The 22,877-nt window shown below is 34.6% G+C and overlaps 1 protein-coding gene across 1 annotated transcript; it reads right to left on the reverse strand.

The window, feature by feature from the left end:
- Positions 1-6,429: 6,429 nt before the first annotated feature.
- Positions 6,430-7,955, reverse strand: LOC113765080 (auxin-induced protein 22D). The gene is made up of 3 exons (XM_027309131.1): positions 7,385-7,955; positions 6,980-7,279; positions 6,430-6,890 (listed from the first exon to the last, which is right to left on the reverse strand). The coding sequence occupies exons 1-3, from the start codon at positions 7,591-7,593 to the stop codon at positions 6,815-6,817; spliced, it is 585 nt and encodes a 194-aa protein (XP_027164932.1). The 5' UTR covers positions 7,594-7,955; the 3' UTR covers positions 6,430-6,814.
- Between the last annotated feature and the right edge of the window lie 14,922 nt (positions 7,956-22,877).

Raw genomic sequence — 22,877 nt, forward strand, 5'->3', positions numbered from 1 at the left:
TGACATGGTACTGCATAAAGTTCTAAGAATAGAGGAAGGCTTCCCCTATTGCTCATTGACATTGTGATTCCAGATTTTGACCCCCTAGTATTTGAATGATAGTTCAATTCACCTTGTTCTATCCCCTTGCTACTTCTTCTTCCTCCTTCCCATCCCTGCTCCAAAGTTTTCATATTTGCTTTTACCCATTAAGCTTCTCCCTCCTAAAAATTCGAAAAAAAAAAATAAAAAAATCAAGGGGTATACAAATTAAAAAGGGAAAATCATTTAAAACATCCCTCACATTTTACAAGATGACTTTTTCCGTCCCTCACTTTTAAAAGTGTAATTTTACGTCCCTTACAAATTCACATTGACTAAATTTGGTCCTTACTTAGGTTTTCGACTAGTTTTTTGTCGGAATCCACCACGTGACTTGCATGTGATCATTTTTTAAGGGCAAAATTGTCACATCAAATTTTTACATAATCTGATTCATAGTCCCTCACATTTTACAAAATGAATTTTATCATCCCTAACATTTTATAAAATGAATTGTTTCGTTCCTCACATTTCAAAAAATAAAATTTTCCATCCATCACATTTTTCAAAAAAAAAATTTTCATCCCTCATTGATCATGTGTTGAATATTTTTTTTCTATAAACCTACGTATATATTTATTTGATTTTACCTGAACAATACGAATATCATGTAATTTATCTCTATTGGATTTCATCTAAACATGCTAATCGTTGTTATATACATGCTATTCAATAGATATAAATAGGGGTTTAAAACTAATAATTTTGTTTGAAACCCATGTATATATTTATATGATTTCACCATTTAAACCTATTCAATATTTGTGACCTTTCTCTTTTGGTAATAATTTATTTATTGAGTTGCATAATAAGGTCATCTAATTAATGGGTCCTAACTCGAATTCTATAATTGTGTTAACAAATTTCAGTTTAATTTTGAAATTTCTACTCGATACTTTTAAGACCAACAGTTGAATTACTTACCTTGTAATTGTCTTAAAATTTGAAAGTGCCAATTATTTATTTCTTTTGTCATACTTTTCTTTTGTTTATTTTTTCTATCCAAATTTAATTTGATATAAACACTCGATAATATTTAGGATTAAATGCCTTCTTTATTTTCAAATTTCGAGTAAAAAAAAATGAATATAAGTGAAAAACTAACAATTTTTTTAAACCCATGTATATATCTATTTGATTTCACTTGAACAGTACGAATAGTATGTAATATATCTCTATTTGATTTCACATGCTATTCGTACTGTTCAGGTGAAATCAAATAGACATATACATGAATTTAAAAAAAATTATTCACACACATGATCAATAAAAGATGAAAAAATTCATTTTGAAAAATGTGAAGGATGAAAAAATTCATTTTGTGAAATGTAAGGGACGAAAAAATTTATTTTATGAAATGTGAGGGATTATGAATTGAATTATATAAAATTTGATTTAACAATTTTGCCCTTAGAAAATGATTACATGCAAGTCACGTGATGGATTCTGGCAAAAAACTAGTCGGAAATCTTAGTAGGGATCAAATTTGGTCAATGTGAATTTGTAAGGGACGTACAATTATACTTTTAAAAGTGAGGGACGAAAAAAGTCATATTGTAAAATGTGATGGACGTTTTGAACGATTTTCCCAATTAAAAACGCTGGATCTTTGAGTCAATTAACTAAAGACTACTGTTGTTAGGCTGGGCTCCTCTTTTTTTTTTTCAGTGAAGCTACGCTGGCCTCATTCAATTGGGTTTAAGCTTGGGTTAATGTAAAACTTATATAGTGCCAGTAGCCTCCAATCACAGGTTTAGTATGGACTTCATCCGTCAGGTATGCCTATTCTAATTCTCACGTCGAGCGACCTCTAGTTTTGTGGCCCAAGTTTCAGTTTTACAATGGAACCCTTGGACCATTTCTTAAGGCCCAAAATGAGCCCATAGCTGTTGTTTACATGACCGTTGAGGGAGTTTGTAAAATATCTTTGGCGCCATATTCGTAAAATCCAAAAAAACAGAGAGTTACACATGAAATATTTCTCAGCAAATTCAAAACCCAGAAAGCTTGAAGAAGGCCTTTATTCATCCATCAATTACTCAAACCCTGTTTCAGAACTTATTTATGGTGGAATTTCCACACCTTATGCCTTTGAATGGGGAATCTCTACCCCGTCAACTTGTTCGATGAAGTTCCTGAGCCAATGGCGAATGATCATGTAGCACTACTTTTTGCACATGTTTTTCTGAACGTATGAACTTTTCTGGAACAGTGGGGGGTTATTCAATTGTTAGTCAGTTGGAAAAAGGTTCAGAGAGGGTGAGAGGACTTGGAATTGCATTAGAATAACGGTTTTTGGTTGTGGTTAAATGTGGAAGTATTGTTCTTTTTGGGATGTGGGTTGCCATGGACGTAGAAATTGAATGATTGTTTCATTTTCGTTGCAGATGGAGGCAGATAGAGAAGATGGGGTTGAATGAGATGGGGAAAGAGGATGTTTTCCTGAATTTGATGATTTTATCGCCAAGAAGCAATGATGGTCATGCAAGAGATGAATAAAGCTTCTTTGAACAATTTGATCCATGTGTATCTGATAAAAGGGTACCTGATTGAGATGCATTACTATTGAAAGATGTCAATCAAGAACTTAGATTTTTTGCAATATTGGTCAAAGGGAATACGTATATTCATGATAAGGATGTAGCTTGTTGCGTTTCAAGTTACTCTTATTTGATGAGTTTTGTGCTCTTGGAAAATTGATTATATTGGTTTCTCGGAAAGAATGGGGACAAAAACCGGGAGGAAATGTTTGAAAGGATGTGGTGTCATGGACCATGATGATAAATGGATTAATTGATTTGCTAGCCCGGACTTTTATATGCCTATCAGATCAGATTCCTCCGAATAATCCTAGTCCTTCTTGTACTATGATTCCTGGATATGTGAAAAACCAGCTGCTTTAAGGTGGAGGTATTCAAAGTGATAAAAGTTTCATAATGGGCAATGAAAGTACTTTTCCAAGTACTGGTAATTGTTGCATTTTCTAACTCTAGATTTCTGTAACGCATAATTGATCACCAAAAACATGCATGTTCTGTGAAAAGTCAAACATATTTATAGGCAACATGCAGGCACCTGCAGACCTGTGCTGTGCCTTGATTCTGGATTGCATGTTTGGCTATGGTCTCTATGCTGGTCTAAATTCAACAGCTGATGAATTTAAGGTTCAACTAAAGAACTCTGGTGATTACCACCCTTTGTGAAAATATTTATGCTGCTGCTGGAAGGTTCTCTGATGTTTCTAGCTCAAGAAAATGGTGTAGAGGACTTCAGCAGAAAATTTCAGTTCTATTACAAATTTTGATTAGGTTAGGCACTTTAATGCGTATGCATAATTGGATATGTCTTACTTATGCGTGCTGACTGTATATTCTTATCTTAAATCTGCTACCATGGATATGCATTTTCTGCTCTTATCATTGTCACTTTCAGAAGACTTTGTAAATGAATCGGTGAATAAATCTTTGTCAGACAGAAATCCTGGCACTATACATCCATGTCACTAAATACTGTGGCCTGATAATCAGTACTCTTGTAGATTGCATATGATACAGTGGTTAGCTGACAAGTTTAGTGATTGCTAGATCGCTTTTATCATGAATGCCCATTCGAGTAACTTTTAGGACGTGAAGGTCATTGTCATGTTCCAAGCCATTGACGGAAAGGAGGGGCATCTGAAAACCTTCTCCTAAGGTTTGCCTTTAACTTTGATACTTCATATTGGTCAATATTGCAACAAACATTTGCATGTTTTATGTTTTTTCAGTACATTGAATCTTTAACTTTCTGGTCAAGTACATTATACTGGTGTGTCCAGGTGTTCATCTGTGTTTTGTTTAATCCGGGACTTACCTGTTTGGTGGTATGAATGATGTCTTTGATGTACAGGGTTTTGGCTGTTTGTGAGCTTGGACTTGCATATTATCCTGATTTTCCTCAGAACGATGTGTGGCTATATTTTCCTTCATATTTGGTGTCTATACCAGTCTTCCAGATCTAATTTGCAATTGATGCTACATTTGAACCGCAGTACGTGTAAGTGTAACATCACAGACTTAAAGATAGGAAATCATTCCAATTAGTGAAAGATAGTTTATGTGCTAGTATATGGCCAGCTTCAAAATGTATTATAGCTCAGCGAGCTTGCCTTAAACAACCTTGTCCAAGATAGTTTGTTCAAAATATCTTAATGCTGTGTTTTACCATTCCTTTGTAAAGCAAGCTCATATCTTTTCCAAAGCAGGGAAGGGAATAGAAATGCTTATTAGGGTTTAATGTAACATCAGCTGAAGGTCTTTTGACTGTTATCTTTAATGAGTATCTTGGTGCTGTCCCAGAGAAATTTTCTGTTTTCTTTAATATTTGCTCCATCTCATTATTCTCAAATCTGTCTTATTACTCTCTCTCTCGTGTATACCGATTAATTAAATGGCTGAAGCATATTCTGAAAAATCATTGCGGAAATTGCGGCAAACTGTAACATATTCAAGTTACATGATCTGTATCCTTCATTTGAATCAATTGTTAATGTGGTCTAAAATTGTTCATTTAACTTGTCCAACAGTACGTTAATGAAGTGATGTACCTTCATTGCACTGTGATTAAATCAATCCAGGAAATCTGGGTGGACCTTGCAGCCGTGGGTTCAAGAGATAGGGGGAAACTGAATGATGATTCTGTGGATTAGGACAGAGGAGAGAATTTCTGCATCTTAATTGGAGTAGTCTGTATTCATACTACATTGTTTCCCATTATGTAGACCAAGAATACACCATCCTCTACCCTTGTTGGTTATTGACTGACTGAAATTCAATGAACCTGCAGAACATTACATCAATCTGAATATCTATATACATTCAAAGATAATGTATTCAACATGTTTTACCTTTCTCAATGAAACTATTCATGTATCTTGCTTTATAGCACTGGGCTCTAAAATGGCCATCTTTATGATTTAAATATATGCCAAAGTACAATGATCACAGAGCACAAAAAATTTCTCCAGCGCCCGATAGGATTCTGAAAGAAAATATAAATTTGATATTCTTGCATGCGATCCAACTACCTAACACAATGGTCAGAAATGACTTGGGTAACCCTTTCCAAATTGCCAAATACAACAGAAGAGGTTTCAAGTAACAACCAATACTCCTGCATAAACACATTCAATTGCATGAATGTAGAAACGGAATCTTCCTGTCCCTGGGTGGAGGAAGAAAATCTTACAAGGACATCTTCAAAGCTGTAGAGTTTGTATCTAATGACACGATACCTCTCCCCTTCCCCTGTGGAAAAGTAAAAGAAGATGGAAGGGTTGATTAACTTGGAATCTTGTGGAACGCGAGTTGGTTGAAGTGATGATAATGCCCTCTACCATCTTTCTGGCTTCAGTTTCCCAATTCTGACTATTGACCATTGGTTTGCTGAATTCGGCATGTGAATTTTCTGCAATTCGTCAGTCACGGACAATGTTTGTGATTCTCTTTTGAACAGTAACAACCAAGACAATGACTGAATTGATACTTAGGACCCCTGTGGTCAAGTGCTGAAGGGGGAACGTTGTAATATATTTTAAGTTGTTTTGTTGAATCTCTTTTTCATATACTGACTTAAGGTCCAAAAATCAAGTTTGAGGGACTTTTTAGAAAAGACAGATCTGGAATGAATGGAACTATAGAACCCAATAAGCGGTTTATGCATTTTATTGGAGTTTTTTCTCTTGCTATACAGTTCTTCAAATATTACTTTTAGAAATTTTCTGCTATTTAGTTCTCTTCAAACTGGTAAAAATTACATTGCTTTTCTTATGATTGTCAGAATAGAGGTTTCTAGTCAAAGTTAAAGTAGGGAAGAGGAGAGTGGCAAGATTTGAGGCTCCAGTGAATGGTTAGGTATCTGCTGTTTATTGTATTAGTTTGTTGGCCACCAAAACAAGGACATATTATATCATCCGAATCCAATTGTATTAATTAGTCATTTTCTTGTAGAAGAAAGAATTTTGAGGCTTTGCAGCTTTTGGACAGATTCCATAGGAAGACCTCATGTCGAGGGAGTTCTATAATTGCAAAAGTTAGATCATAAGAATGAAAACTTGATTTTGAAAAATTACTTCAGATTATGAGCAAGCAAGAAAAAGAAAAGGAAAAAGTGGATTTCTTAGTGCTTTTTAAAGGTCAAGAGGGTCTCTAGTTGCGTGTCTTGAATGATAGTAAACAATGGGAGCAGAAGCTACACTATATAAAAATGGAATCATGAAATTGATAAAAGCCTGAGGAAAAAATCCTTGTTGATTTAAGTTCCTAATGTAACAGTTATAATCTGACAACTGGTGAATGATGTACAAAAGTATGCTTTGAACCCTGTTAATTGATATTCATATTCCAGAAAAAATGAGCAAAATTTGGGTGGCAAGGGGTATATGTTCCTTTACACATTTGCTGTGAAAGCAAATATCATATATATGTTTTTGTCTGATGGATTATTACAAGCAAAACACAAATGTTACAGGATCTGAAACCACCGCGGTTCTTCTGTAACTTGAAAAAGAAAAAACCTGTAGTTGCTATGGCCTTTCTTCTGTTAACTTCCTATTCATAGTCCACAAAAAACTGTTTTGCTACAAGAGGCTTTTAATTTCGAAGTTCTTCTTCGAGAACCCAAGCTGAGAATTCCTCTCTCCCTGAGAGGTATCTTCTCTTCTAATTCTTGTAGGCTGATGCAGCTTTTGGGATATTCATACCCCACATCCCAGGCCTCTGGCTTCTGATCCTTTCATGATTCTCAGTTTCTTGCAGGATGACATAAACATTCTGCAAAAGTGATAGGCAACTCGATTATTACACAGGTTTTACAAGGCACAGCTCAGAGAGAGAGAGAGAGAGAGAGAGAGAGAGCTTACTCCCAGGGAACATCACCAACTAGCATCAAGTCACCATCTTTATCTTCATATGCAGGTGCATATTCTGATCCTCTGTAACCTTCCCTCTCAGAATACTCACCTATTGTGAGTTTGAACATATATTCCAAAGCTTTGAGGAGCTCCGGGTACCCCTTGTATACTTTCAGATCAATCTTTCTAAGATAAGGGGCTCCATCCATGCTCACTTTGACATAGAATCCAGTCTCAGCTTCTGCCTTCTTTTGTTGGAGACTATTTTTCCTGTAGGACCTGACTGGTGGCCACCCCACGATCTGTGCCCTGCCATAACACAATAAATCCAACAGTCAGCTGATTGCACTACCACTTATATGTTACCAGTAATGAAAACTCTCTCTTATCTAGAATACTGATGCAGAAACTTACTTGGCAGCAGGTGCAGCTTCGCAGTCGCCATGTTGAGCATCAAGATCATCGTTTTTTGCACTTTCTTCAGCGCACTCAGGCAAGCTTCTCTTGTTATTCTTAGTACATGATGCTGATTCTTTCTCAGACTCGTCAGTGCCTGGCAACCCCAACCTAAGCTCAGTTGCCTTGAGATTCAGATCATTTTCATGAGCCACAATGGCCTCCATTCTTCCAAGATTCTCAAGCTCTTCTACACCTTCACTTGTATAACCAAATCCGAGCCACCCCAGATGCTAAAATCAAGTTCTTGAACCTTGAACTGATTGATCGAAGCCAAAAAACTGTCTTCCCACTCCTTCAAGATTTCTATGCAGAGATGCTGCTTTCTTGCAAGGAAAGAGAAATGTTGTTAACCAACTTGTAATGTGCAACTGTTGGAGAAATTGTAAAAGTTTGTAACGCAAACTTGCAAAGAAAGGTGTTTTATAGGGTATGATTTTATAAAGCAGTAGTAGTAGTTAAGTTGTATGATAGTGCTAGCAATAGAAGAAGTGAATAAGTATTAAGGTGGTGGCTTAATATTTTTGTGTGAAATGTGCATGATTTTCGGACAAAGGCAAGCTCAGCTGTCGGCAGCATTAGCAGCAGCTTTGAGGCAGCTGCTCCTACATTTAGGGGACAAGAGTTGGACAAGCTCAGCCGCCCAGATGGACGACTTTCGAGAACGCGATGGGGACGGTCAAGATGCGTTTTAGGGGGTCGCGGGAGTGAAATCAGGAACGTTGGATTGAGGAGGTGGGAGGAATGGAGGAACCTCCCATGTGAATTAAACGGGTCCACATGGGTGTTGGGTACCCACAGAGCATAGGCATGTGAGAATTAATCCACTTTGCTTAGTTCAAATTTTGGGATAATTTGATGGTTAGTGGCTTTATAATCACAATTAGTTTGACCGCGTTTACTAGGTCATAGCCCCTAATCCATTTTCAATTACTTATTGATTTATTTTTGTGTTTCTCTTTTTTTTTCCATTCATTTTTCTCCAACTATCGACGCGGACGAAGGAATACTACATGTATTTTCCAAACCAGCTATTATGTCAGTCCATTAACTTCACATAAAACGGTACCGTTTTTCTTTTTCCTCCCTAGGCAACCAGAGTGGAAGTCTTGAAGTTAATAACGTAATTTGACTCAGTTTTTTGGTCTCAGTTCAATCCGGACATTCTCTCTCTTATTTATGGAACTTGTTATTTCTGTTCAGTTCTGAAATCTTAGCCGAAGTCAATTGCAGAAAAATATGAGGCATAAAAAGGTTTAACAGCAAGGCACGTGTCCTTAATCGTTTGTCATCTGTGATGAGATGTTTCTGTGACCATGAATCAAATAGAATTCCTTTCCTCCAATGTCAAGTAATTGCACAAGCTAAAGTAAAACTAGTACTAGATCAAGCCGCGTACAAATGTGAATGGGCATACAACCTCTATCATATGTTAGTATTTGTGAGTCTCTGTATATAGTTGTTTATCTTGAAAAATATCTTGATTTGGTGGTTGGGGGGGGGGGGGAGAGGAGGTTGGTAAATGTCATAATTTCTTGATTTAGAAACATAACATATATATAGTTGTTTATCTTGAAAAATTAACAAGAGGACTTTGATCTTGATTGGGGGAGGTTTTTTTGGGGTGGGGGTGGAGTTGGGTGGTAAACATGGTTCAAAGACTCTGTCGAGTCGTCAATGGAACGGGATTTTTTGTTTCGATGTCAGGACGAGATAATTCCAAAATAATGAATCGTCGAGAATTTGACCGAATCACAGAAAATTCAATCGAAATATCTCCAAGACGAATAGAAACGATCGAATTGTTCCAAGTCAATTCGAATTTTTATTATTTTTGTTTATCACATTTTTTTATTTTTTAAAATATTAAATATTTCAAAAATTTACGTCTCATCGAAATCGTGACCAATGTGAAACCGTTTGTGCCATGACCGCAACCGCAACCATGGCTTTGAACTATGGTGGTAACTGCCATAATTTCTTGATTTAGAAGCATAACATTACTCACGACTCCCTTTGTCTTGCGCCAAAAAAGTCTCCAGAATTTTGGCAACCAAAGAGTTAGGCATATCAATTTCTTTGCAAACACTTCTAGTCATTCCCAAGACATTGAATCTTCCTACTTCTTACCAAAGCAACGCATCCACCTCCCACGCCCTGTAATCAATCCTACATAGTAGATGTACGAATAAGGTAGAACATCATGTTCGGGAAGGTCAACAAAAACCACTTATAACCAAAAAAGTTCCCATATTTGCAGTTTTGGTCCACCAAAATGGACAATACACCTCCTTTCAAGATTCAAATAATCATTTTTTTTAAACTTTGCGCTTCAATTAAGATTGTATTGGTTGGGGCCTCTTGATAATTTTGTTTTTTCAATTTGTTCTCAGCTTGAACTTCCATGTATCTGCGAGACCCTATTTGATAACCCAGTTCAACACTTAAATTTAATAGATTCAGATCTTAACATATTCAGACCGTTTGATAATCAAAAATTAAATATCTGAATTAATTAAGTGGCACTGAATTTTCTAAACAAAACTTGCTCATAAAATTAAGTGATAAGACATTCACTTATCACTCAAATGTATTAGATTTAATATTTAATATTTTAATAATTTATTGGATTCATATTTCAGATTTCAGACTTTAGTTTTCAAACTTCAATTTTATCAAACGCACCCTAAATGTAGATTTGGCTCTTGATAGGAGAGCACTAAAAAGAGTTTTGGATTGAAGTGTGCCACATGTAGATAATAAGTTCCTAACTAATGAAATTAGTTGATACTTGAGGCTATTGAGACAGCAATATTTTTAGGTCCTTTATGGTACAATCTCGTGCCACAGATCAATTACTGCAATATTTAAAGTTACTATTGGAGTTTGGATCTAAATTTGGGGTGCAAACAAGAAAAAAAAATTATTTTTTTTTTTTTTTTTTGCAACTACGAGGCAATACTGGATCCATAATTACTCCATTAAGCCAGATGCGTGAAAAAGCTACCTATTTTCTGATGGCCTGTGATAAAGTTACAAACAAGTTATAGTAGGTATAACTTTAACCCAAAGAAGAAAATCTTCTTGTCGATTGCAAAACTCTTTATTAGCTCTTAAGGAAGCAATTACAGCAAACTTGATTAGTGAAACCACATTATAAGCAATTAATCAAAAGACACAAGTACTTTCAAGGAAAGCCCCACCTTGTTTGTTTGTCTGAATCATTTCAAACCCACGAGATTCTCATTCCATGGACTTGTGTGCTGTGCTAATTTTCATCAACATTAGGGTCCAGTCTATTTAGCCGCGTACGTGTGGCATCATGTCTCAGGGAAAGTGCCCAGTAATTGCAAATGGTTTTTTTCACTTTTGTGCCTTTAGTCAAAATGAAGCAGCAAATTAATAACTTGTTCAAATTTTCAAGAATTGCCCGTATACGGTTTTAATACTACTAGTTTGGTCTGGAGTCTGAACATATACTAAGAAGTTTGAGCAATATAATTTGAAAAGTTCCATTTGCATGTGAAATGATCGAGATGCTAATTCAAGACGATCAACAGGGGAAATTAGAAAGCCAGAAAAAAAAAAAGAATTGTATACAGATCAAAAAGGATCTCTGTGTTGGTTGTTATAGAACTCATGATGATCTATGTATCATTTTTTTTTTCATTATTTGAGTTTTTAATGGCTCTTGTCAAAGAAGAAAAATAAAACATACTAATTACTAACGACCAATGGTTCTTGTCAAAGGAAAAAAAAAAAAAAAGACCAATGGGGATATATATATATATACACACACACACACAAATCAGTAATGTTGAACATTATAATAAAACAAAGGATTTGTCCCTTCATTTCATGTTAGTTTAAGCTTGTGATTCCTGTTTCAGCTGGGATTCTTACATGAAGTGCATGTTCATTAAGTTATTGAGAAGGAATATGTTGAGTCAGTCAGAAGGAAGCATGCAGCATATTTGGGTTTCAGTACATACAATTCAAAGAAGATGCCATTCTCTGTCCCCTACATTGAAGAACAGTTCACTTTATTTTAAGTCCCAGTCTCCCTACTTTTTCTTGGTTTTTCTTCTTAACTATTGGAGTCCCTGCATTATCATTCGATTGGAAATGATTAGTGACTGCAGCGATTTGATTAAAACGAATTGTCGGTGGGAAAAATATTATAGATATGTTGATCGAGTTTCGTAGATACTTCATTGAATCATCTGTAAATTATCCAATCTGGAATTATGAAACTTCATTGTAAAAATGTTCCTTAAGACGCATATGCAGGCTAATGGTACAAAAAGACAATCATTTAATCATTTAGTGGGTCGGTGGAAATATGAATCTGTTTTGCTGCTTCATGATTTTTATTTTTCAAATCTCATTTAGCTCATTGTTTATGCTAACTTCATTATTAGGCAATGGCTCACGTAATGGTATAGATCATTACTGCCCTAAGAACAATACTGTACCATGGTCAATGTTATTAGTGTGCGATTAACAGATTAATCGATCTGGTCTTGTTGAACTATAGAAAGCGATTTAGCAATGGTCAAACACATGCAGAACTAGAGATGGCAAGGGAGGTGAATGCCCGTCCTGCATGGAAGGAATGGGGCAGGGGATGGGGGAATATATCCCAGCACATCCCTAGGGGTGGCATACTAATTTCCCCCACCCCCGCCCTGTTTTCCCCGTGGGGTTAAAAAAATTTATTATATAATTTCATTATAATTAAATTTGAGCAAATAATCAAGTACTAAAATATCAACATATCATCAAATTATTATTCATTGTAACTTCACAATTGAAACTCATAAAAATAATTAAACAAAAGTTATTTGAATACAATCTAATATGATAAAACAAATATAACTAAAATAATCAAGTTTTTACTTTTGATACAAATACAATCACTAAATTATTATTGTATTTTTTGAGAAAAAGTGTTATTGTATTAAGTGTAGTTAGGAATTTAATATAAATGTATTAATAAATTTAGTATAAATAATTAATAATTTTTATTAATAGACATGTATAATTAATAGTATAATTGATAATATCATTATATATATAATTATGCACACACATATATATATCTTTTTTTTCCCAAACGGGTGGCGGGCCGGGGGTGGGGCAGGGGAGTATACCCCCGCCGCATTTCTAAATGGGGGGAAAAAATTCCCCCCAGCCCCAATAGACCCCCGCGGGGCACCCACCCGCACCCGTTGCCATCCCTACACATCCCTTGCCCCATTCCGCCTAAATTTTAACATAGTATACTAGTTAGAGGTGGCAATATGGATAAATGGTTCATAATTGGTTTTGACTTAATGGATGGTGGATGAAATTTATCCAATCCATTTAGATCCATTTAATAAATGGATCTAAATGGATGGATCTAAATGGATTAAATAAAAACCAATTATCCATTTATAATCCATTTAAATATTTTGTTACTTTTCTTTGTATTACCATTTCTTGTAAATTCAAGCCACAAAATACCATGGATGTAAATTCAAGCAAAATGAACCTTCATTTCACTAAAAAACTATCTGAAATTATTATTATTATTATATATATATGTATATATATTACATATTACAGAGTAGCCATATATTGCAAACTAGCCCAAACAATAGAAGTCCTCCATAGACCGTAGGTAGGGTATCTACAAAAATACCAACACTAGCTTTTATTCGTACTCACACATCACTTGCAATATCTACTACTAAAGCCACGGATGACTTTTGAGCTCAACATCTAGTAATCAGGTGCATGGGTGTACCAAGCAGGGCATGTTCCCTTTGTCCTGAGCAATCTGGTAAACGGTGAATCAGGCATTCTGGCTCTCTCTTCTTCTTCTTCAACGTTCTCAGGGGAATTTCATCAAGCGCTTCATAAACATAATAAGCAGAGTGCTAGTCACAACACCTTCATGAATTGCTAAACAAATTAGTCTTGTTTAATGAATCCCGACGATATTGCGAGCTTGTAATATAAAAATGTAGAGAAAAAAGAAGGGAAGGAAACGGAAGGAAATGAAGAAAGGAAGTGGGGAGGCTGAACCGCAAATTCTGTGGTGCTAGGTTACTATTTACGGGGACGGCTTTTTCACACCCCAACTGCAATTTTAGGATGGCTCCTTTTTTAGTCATTTCCTTTCCCTCTCTTATATTTGGTTTTTAAGTAAATGGATATATATGGTTTTTGTGGATAATCCATATAAATCCATTTAATTTAATGGTTTTACTTTGGTCAACCATTTAAAACCAATACTATAAATGGATAATCCATTATCCATTTAATTATGGATTATATGGATGGATAAATGGATCTCAATCCAAATTGCCGCTTCTAATACTAGCTATGCATGTTTCTATATGTGTAATATGAAATAAATACTATATTATTATTATTATATAAATATATTTGTATGAATTAAGTAACATATTATGTTATTACGATAAAATGATGTACTATTTTGTTAAAATTTCAAAAGAATAATTAAGCAAACGTGAAGGCGGAGGGGACATGGCACGGGTAGGGGAGCGGGGGGAACAGGCCGGAGGCGCGGAAACTTTTATAAAACGAGGAGGAGCAGCTTTTGCGTTTCAAAATCACCCCTATGCAGAACTTTGTATTGTAATAACTTATATCTATAGTCAGTCAAAACATGGAATAAACTTTTACTTGATGGCTATACAAAAGATTATTCCTATACCTACAATTCTAGTGACAAGGAAAGAAAAGAATAAGCAAACGTGAGGGTGGCTTTTTTTTCCTTCAGAATATGAACCATAGATCTTTAAAGTTTAATGAAGATTAACGGAAAATAATTGCGATTCATAAAAAAGTTTGAATGTAGTAGTAGTATTAGTACAGATCGCTCTGTAATAGAACTATCAAAGGAGCACGAATCCGCCACTCCAATTTTTTCCCCCTTTATAGACGTTGGAGATTTTTTTTTTTTTTTAAATTCTATTCGTTTTCCATAAATATATGTGTCATAAAAAAAATTTAGAAAAGAAAGATGATATACCTTTTTGAAGAAAAATAGTAAGTGTACAGCAGAACATTCTCTTTATTTTCTGAAATTTAGATATTAATCTGTCGGCATTGCTAGCTTTCAATATCAAACAACTTTTAGTAGGATGGATCGACTTGTTTTGTTGTCCAAGCTAAGGTTTGATTGCCTTGCTTTTCGTCATAATTGCTGAAAGAACATACAAATGGACAGCTACACTCATCAAGACTGCTGCAAAGTTAGCTGGAAAACTTTGGACGATGAGAATGAGATGTAACCAAGCAATACAGTACCCTAGCATGCAATGAAAGCTGTAAGCTAATTATTCTTCACACACCTGTTGTACTTGAAATCAAAATAAGGATTTTTCCTGGATCTGAAGAACATCAATTTTGTGACTCAAAACGAACCAATTAGGAATGTGTCCATCTGTTCAATATTTTCGTGTCCACAAAAAAAAAAAAAATTTTTTTTGGAAGTTAGGATATGACAAATGACTCATCAGAGGAGTCCTATATTGACCAGCTGGTTAAGCTGGCTTCATGACTGGGCAAGATTTGACCACGTACGAGGAGGAACAGACTATTTGAGACTTTTGATTCGAGGGATTACGCTAATTAATGTCTAACTGAAAGGAAAATTGATAATAATGTTAATAATGTTAGTGTTCAGATCATTTAAATGGCATAAAAAAGTGTGTATTAATTATTAAACAAGGTGATATAGACATTGCATTTTAGTTGTCAGTGCTTTGAATCTTGCTTCTTTGAGTTATCCTTTTCTTTTATCCATTTCAGTCGGCTCCTAGTCCCCGTATTAAGCTTGGTCCATTTCAAAATCCTCTTTTAAATTTGCTGACAATACATGAAAATGTGACTTTTTTTTCCTCAGAATGTAGAAACAGCTAACCTGTTGGTTCATGTTACAAGAAATTTTGTATCTCATTCTTGAAGCTAAAGGCACATGATATGTAATGTACAGACACTGCCAAACTTTTATCAGCTAAAGCTACCTCAAACTCAAAGCAATGAACATGAAGAATATCAACTTTGAGGGGAAAAGGGTTGGCCATTTACTGCACGGGATCGAAGACAAAATTTCCTCTTCAACTTTTGGCCTTCAAGGCATTGTCTGCAAAGTTGGTGTCACTCATTATTAGGGTTTTGGGAACCTTTTAAAAGAGGACGTGATTATGGCTCAAACTCTTTTGCATAAAAGATGAGCGTGAATACAGCTTTTAAGCGCCTTACCGGAATAACACAATAAACAAAAGCTTTTACTGGTGCGCAGGCTTAAGAGTTAGATTAATAACCTTCAACTAGACCACCTAAACAAGAATGTGAAAGTAAAATTCATGAAATGATATACCACCTGTATATATTCTCATTTTTCATCGTTTTGCAAATTAAATGAGAGTAATTAATTAAGAAAGCAGTTTTTTTTTTCTGTGTTAACTAATTGGCTGATTAGATCACAGAACAACTTGGTTAGAAGGCAGTAATTGTATATGAATACATCATGCATGATGAGGTTGGATCAGGATTCTTGGCTGCAGGAGCTTCCAAAGGCTAGACAAGAAGACAAACACAAGGTAATCAGTATATATGTTACGCATGTATGTATAAAAGTGGTCCCGAAGAACATCAATACACAAGGGAAACCAACTCATGAAACTTCAACTCCCAACATATATGAGCATAATAACAAAATAGAGGCTGTCAGAGTGGGAGGAAGGTCACCTTTTCCAGCAATAAATCCGTGGGGATTTCCCTTCTGAAAACCCTTATCATCTCTGGCCAGCGGACAGGACCACTCCGAGCTATTATATCAAACAAAGGTTCCACCACACTTTGTTGTGTTATGCAGTCTTCACAATCTTCAGATATATATTGGTCCAGTTCGTGTGTTATCAATACAAATCCACCCCACCAGTCCATCCATGATCCAACCCACCCACCCACCTCCCCTTCCTTCAACCCCTTCACCTCCATCTCCACCTCCAGCCCTCTTGATGTCTCTTTCTACCATGTGCATATGAAACTCTGCAGAGATCGCTTAGCTTGTGCTGTTCAAGCAAGTCAATCCCTGCTCTAAAGTCTGAACTACCCAACTACCATGCATACCCCCCCCCCCCTCTCTCTCCAGGATCAAGGGCCTCTCTAGTTAATTCTGTCCCGTTCCTGTAATTCTTATGATTTTTGATGTAAATTCGTAATTTTTTTTTGTGTAATCGTGAATTAGTTGTACGAGTTAAAAAAATTCACGTTTACACCAAAATTGTATCATTTTACACTAAATGTTATAAATATTGCACAACTAGATGGAAGTTTTTAAGGGTAGACACTACTGCAGATTTTTAGCTCTAGAATAAGTCAAATTAGTTGCTAGAAGTAGTTCTAGGTTTTTAGTTTTTTTTTTTTTGGACTAATGCAAGTCTTTCTTTAATTCCAGGTATTGTTGTTGAAATTCCTTTGGAGATAATTGAGTTTGTAAACGAAAGCTGATTAATGAGATACTTAAGCCTTTTTTTTTCAGTTTCTAAATACAAATCATGATATCTATTTTATACTTTAATCAACAGTAGATAATAGACAATACTCTCCTGAACCTATAAAGAAGAAAAAAAAAGACAATGACAAAAAAAGAAAAGATAAACAAATGATAGGAACAGAAAAAAAACGATGATGATGTGATTGTTTTATGCTTATTGTCCCCAGGAATCAAGATCCAACTCGCTGTACATCTTCTTTAGACGTGAACAACAGAGATTCTCATAACACGCCAAGGTTGAAAACTAAAAATTGCAGATAATGCTGATTGCCTGTTTCTTAACAATCAACTTGAAGTAGAAAATCCTTTTCTAGCAAATGCATCAAGAAAAGTACAAAACTATGTCTTTTTGGTTTTATCTCATGAATAATTTTTTTTATGCAGCCAAAACTTTGGACAAACACAATTAAATTAGCTTATTCAATATACAGAAAGCTTCATTACCTTTTCAGTCGATCTTATGTTTATGCAATTTTCTTTGACATTTTTTCTGGTTAAATTTTCTGATTCCCAAGATAAATGTCTTCATCTTTTCATCAATTAATATCTGACTGGCCGGGCATGCTATGGCTATCAACGGTCGACCCACCGAAAGGAGAAACCTGTGGCACATTTTTTTTTATTTTGGTTTTACATTTTATTATATTTTATTTTTCTGAATAGATATATAAATAAAGCAATTAAAAAGTAAGGTTAACGTGTACGGAAATTAATATCTACCTTATTCTTGATTTTTAGATTTTATTTGAGGCTATCTGCAAGTGATTTGCGTTAAGTACCTTAAATTGATACGTCCAGAGCACTTAGTATACAGTTCAGTTATTTTAGACTTATTTGGGAGTGTGTGATTTAGTTATTTTATTAGGTTGTAGTAGGAATTAAATTCTTACACACGGAGTGAGCAAAAAGTGAGATAACTTTTTCAAAACTTTTTCCATGAAACTTTTATCAAACTTAAAACATATTTAAAACAATTAATCTTTAATGTGGAAAAACAAACATAAGGGCCGTGGAACCGGAGAAAAAAGAAAAGAAAAGAAGCAGTCAATTTCATAAGCTGAGCAAAAATTTGGTATCCTGCTCGAAGTACCATCCTGCACATTTAAAGCAGCTATCTGACATTTTAAGTAGTTTTGAGCTGTGGGGTGTAAGTGACAGATTTCGCGTTCTAGATATTCCATTTATACAGAAAAAAATGATAATTCTGCATTGAATTAGTTGACTACGGAAACTAATCGATTAATCTAGACTACATTAACGCCTATACTGTATAAGCGAACTACATAAACTAAATGATTAATTGAGGCTACACTAACAGCTTATATAAGCGAGTAATTAAAGATGCATCTCATGTACAAGCCTTAAAACTAAAGTTCATATTAAGCAACATAGATATATAGGCTGGTATATATACTGTTAGAAAAGAAAACATATATTTTAAGCTAAAATGTTCAATTGAGCGAAGGACCGGTTAACTACGTACAGTGGTTAATTCAATTCTCATGGTAACAAAACGTATTTTCAGACTAGAAGACTCAATTAGGAGCCTAACTGCTTTTGTTAGGTGAGTAGACTTTGAGAAGAAACCGATATTCCCTGTTCAAGTGGAGGTGGCTTTAATTAGGGAATGAGACTGGAATTGAGAAGAACCACAAGTCCATATACACATTCGTGTGGTGGCTGGTTCTGAACTCTGATATTGTTCTGATCAGTGGGGTACAAATTTCACACGGGAGGGTACGATTCTTTGGTTTGGTTGGTTGGTTCATCTCTTTGATTTGGGCCCTGAATGTGTATGTACAGAAATCTCCCATGACAGTGCTAAATACATGTATATCTTCTCAAGTGGGAAACACGGCAGTTGCTGTTGCCTGGTTGTCACCCGTCTCCTTTGAGGATTACATAATATTCTCTTTCTTTAGTCTTCCCTTTACACGTTGCTGGTATTGCCACGTCCATCAACCCTACACCATATGCAGTTCTAGAGGATGTGTCCTTGTCCCATTTAACTATAGCTATCTTCACTGTCTGGTAACTTTGGAATTGATAACGTTTCATGAATGGAAGAATTACTATATGTCATGAGTTGGTTGAAATCCTGTTTGTTTTTCTGTATTGGGAATTTGTTTACAGTTTTTCTTTTTTCAGTGAATTTGATCCAATTAGGATTAAATGTATTGACATGGATTTTCTATTAATAGAACTGTTTTTTCTACTTCAAACTTTTTTCTTGGGAGGAACAATGTGATCATACCAGTCAAATATGGTATTGTTCTCGGTTGCTTTACATTTTAGAAAATTTGATCACATAAATTGATTATAAAGAATAATCAGAATCAATAAAAGCTATTGTTTAGATGATTATAAATTTTAACTTTTTAGTGATTAAAAAAATCTATGATCAGAATACAAAAACAGCAATCGATAACATCACAAAAACTGATTATCCAAAATCAGAATCCATAATTAGTTCAAATAATCAACTGAGAGCAAGCCCTATGTGATATTGTGGCTTCTTAGGAAAGTAGTTAAGTTAGTAGGATACATGATGTCTAATATGTCGAGGTTCCTAACGATTATCAAAACAAATAGCATATGAAGTGAGCTATTCAACATTTTCGCCTATCTAGGATTTTTGGTCCGTCTAATTTTGTTATAAGAAAGAATATATATATATATATATATAAGAACATTTAAAAGAAGCTGTTATGTGATGTAATGCAAACCAATTAGCATTAATTCTCCGTTTTACGTACGTAGTTTTTGAGTCATGTTCTCGACTATCATAATCTGCAAGTTCAAAAGGGGAAAAAAGGGAAGAAAAGAAATGATCATGTGCCTTTCCATTGCCGTTCCTCTCTCCTTTTCTTGTGCCTTCTTAAAATTAACAATTGTTAGATAAAAGAAATGGAAAATGGCAATTCTCTTTAGAAAAAAAAAAAAAAAAAGAAAGAAAACGTACTTTAATTTCATTAATTGACAAATCCACATTCCTTCATCTAGCAGATTAGTTGCATGGAAGAATATCATAACCACATTCACGAGAATTAGAAACTACTCATGCATAGGTGCTTAAAAGATTTGCTACAGGATTGGCATCTTTCCAATCCACTGAAGCTTATGGTCATGTATTTGTTGGAGAAATTAGCTAGTGAAGGCAAAGGAAAAGGGATCTGGAAAATGGCATAGTAGTAAAGACATACATTAGTATTCATATTGTGTTACAATTCATATACTAGCGGAAGCAAATACCAACTACAAACTAATAAGACTATAATTTACAAGAACCCGATTACCCTTGATATTCATAGATGTTTCTAAACAATCCTGATTATCCCTGATATTCGTAGCAATTTACAGTTAATTTCCTAATAGGTTGCTACCAAAGAGTTCAAAATAGTTGGCACCAACATGATACTAAGTGCTAAAAAGTGGAAGGTTGAAAGCTAGCAAGATTCTAATGTGAGGAACTTGTAACAATTCTCACCTAATCATGCATATATTTTTGCAACTACTGGCTAGGTATCATCTTGTACATTGTTAGCCTAATGCTAGCATTAAGGTAGCCTCAATAAGACATGGTAATAGAATAGATGACAAGTGACAATTTGAGACTTGATATGAGACTCTCTTACTGTCTTAGAAACTCAAAGGATATATATTAGAACTACTAGAATCATTCATTGGCAAACCTTTGCAGTTCGGAAGCTTGTCGAATGAGACTCGGAATTTGTTAATTTCAGAATGATCCAAGGAGTACTTGCTATTGGCCTACCAACCATGTAAATCCAATAGAATAATGATACCAAAAAAAAAAAAACCTTGAACTTCATCTAAAGCAAGCTGAAAGCATGGAAAGGTCTCAACTCTCAAGCATACGTAAGTGATAGGGGAAGGATCATTCCCCAAAAAAAAAAATTTTTTTCTAATAAGACAACAACTTAATCATAATAGGAGCTAAAACATTTCATGTTTGTTACTTTTCTTCATCTGCATCACCTACAGAGTTGAACCGAAGCATACCATACAAATGTCGAATGCACGATTCCTATCAAGAATCCGTCTAGTTTTGAAATTTTCATCAGATAGATCATTGCTATCCGATATTGGTCCATTCAAAGAGATTAATGGACCTAGCTAGAATATTGCAGAATGTTGCTGTATTGGCCCCATAAAAGTAATTTCCTTTCCCTATCTTGGGTCAATAGGGTCAAAGAATGCGGTTCAGATATTAAGAAGAGTGATGGCATATTAGTTTTGAGGTCCAGTTGCATTGTGTATTCAATAGTACTCGTACCATAAGCTGCAGGCAAGCTTCTTGTAAAGAGTTTTCTTCCTCTCTTTTTTTGTGTTAAACGAGATAGTAATTTCATCTTTTTCTCAGATGCTATATGAAAAGAGGCTCTGCTTTAATGATGACAAGCTATGGTGGGATACTGGCTTTAAATATTGTAGCATTCTCATCAGGTGCGAATGTTTTTTGAGCAGTGAGGGTCACTACAAGAAATATGTTTTTCAGTGACAAAAATTTATGTGACAACAAAAATCTTGTCACAGATAACCTAATTCAGTGACGACATTAGGTGTCATCACAGATGAGTACAGCACAAGCATAATCAGTGACAACATTGGAAGTTGTCATTCTCAACTCGTCACGAAATAGTTGGCGCGCATCTCATTTGATGCCGCGGGAAATGATTTTATGACAACTCAAGTAAAGTCGTCACAAACGCTCTCTCTACAGTGACAACATAACTTGTTGTCATTGAAAGTCTACCTGGTTCCAATTTTGTGACAACGTTTTGCATCACTGTATACTACAGTATTTTCATCAACTTTCACTAATTCTACTATGACACCCTAATTTTATTTTTTAGCCCCCAATTCTTTTATATTAGCAAAATCACCGAAGATATGACACCCTAATTTTATAATTTAGCCCCTATTCATTATGTATTAACAAAATGCAAATGATATAATAACAAACTATTTTTAGATATTTGTAATTTTTGCTAAGTTGACATAATAGACATGTCTGAGCATAAAATTTTTTTCATGAATTGTTTATTATTACTTATAACAACCCCCAAAAATCAATAACTGAAATAATTTGAAAAAGTGTAATTGAATATAATTTGTAGTCTAATGTTAGCACTGTGAAAGATTAGTATAACGTGTAATACATCATAAGTAATAATTATTTTCATATGGAATGGGTATATACGAAATTAAAATTATTCAGTAAAATATCTGTTGTGCAATAAGATTGAGAATTGTAACACATTTAACAAAATATTTGATTACATGTTTCTTTTAATTTATTATAAAAACTAAGTAATAGACAAAGAGTAGGATAAGCATGAGTAAGAAGTGCTATACTGTATATAAGCAATTCTATAGTATTTTCATCAAATTTCACTAATTCTACTATGGCACCCTAATTTTATTATTTAGCCCCCAATTCTTTTATATGAGCAAAAGCACAGAAGATATGACACCCTAATTTTATAATTTAGCCCCTATTCAGTACGTATTAGCAAAATGCAAATGATATAATAACAAACTAGTTTTAGATATTTGTAATTTTTGCTAAGTTGACATAATAGACATGTCTGAGCATAAAATTTTTTTCATGAATTGTTTATTATTACTTATAACAACCCCCAAAAATCAATAACTGAAATAATTTGAAAAAGTGTAATTGAATATAATTTGTAGTCTAATGTTAGCACTGTGAAAGATTAGTATAACGTGTAATACATCATAAGTAATAATTATTTTCATATGGAATGGGTATATACGAAATTAAAATTATTCAGTAAAATATCTGTCGTGCAATAAGATTGAGAGTTGTAACACATTTAACAGAAT

Source organism: Coffea eugenioides, chromosome 3, assembly GCF_003713205.1.
Source record: "Coffea eugenioides isolate CCC68of chromosome 3, Ceug_1.0, whole genome shotgun sequence".
NCBI classification, from domain to species: domain Eukaryota; kingdom Viridiplantae; phylum Streptophyta; class Magnoliopsida; order Gentianales; family Rubiaceae; genus Coffea; species Coffea eugenioides.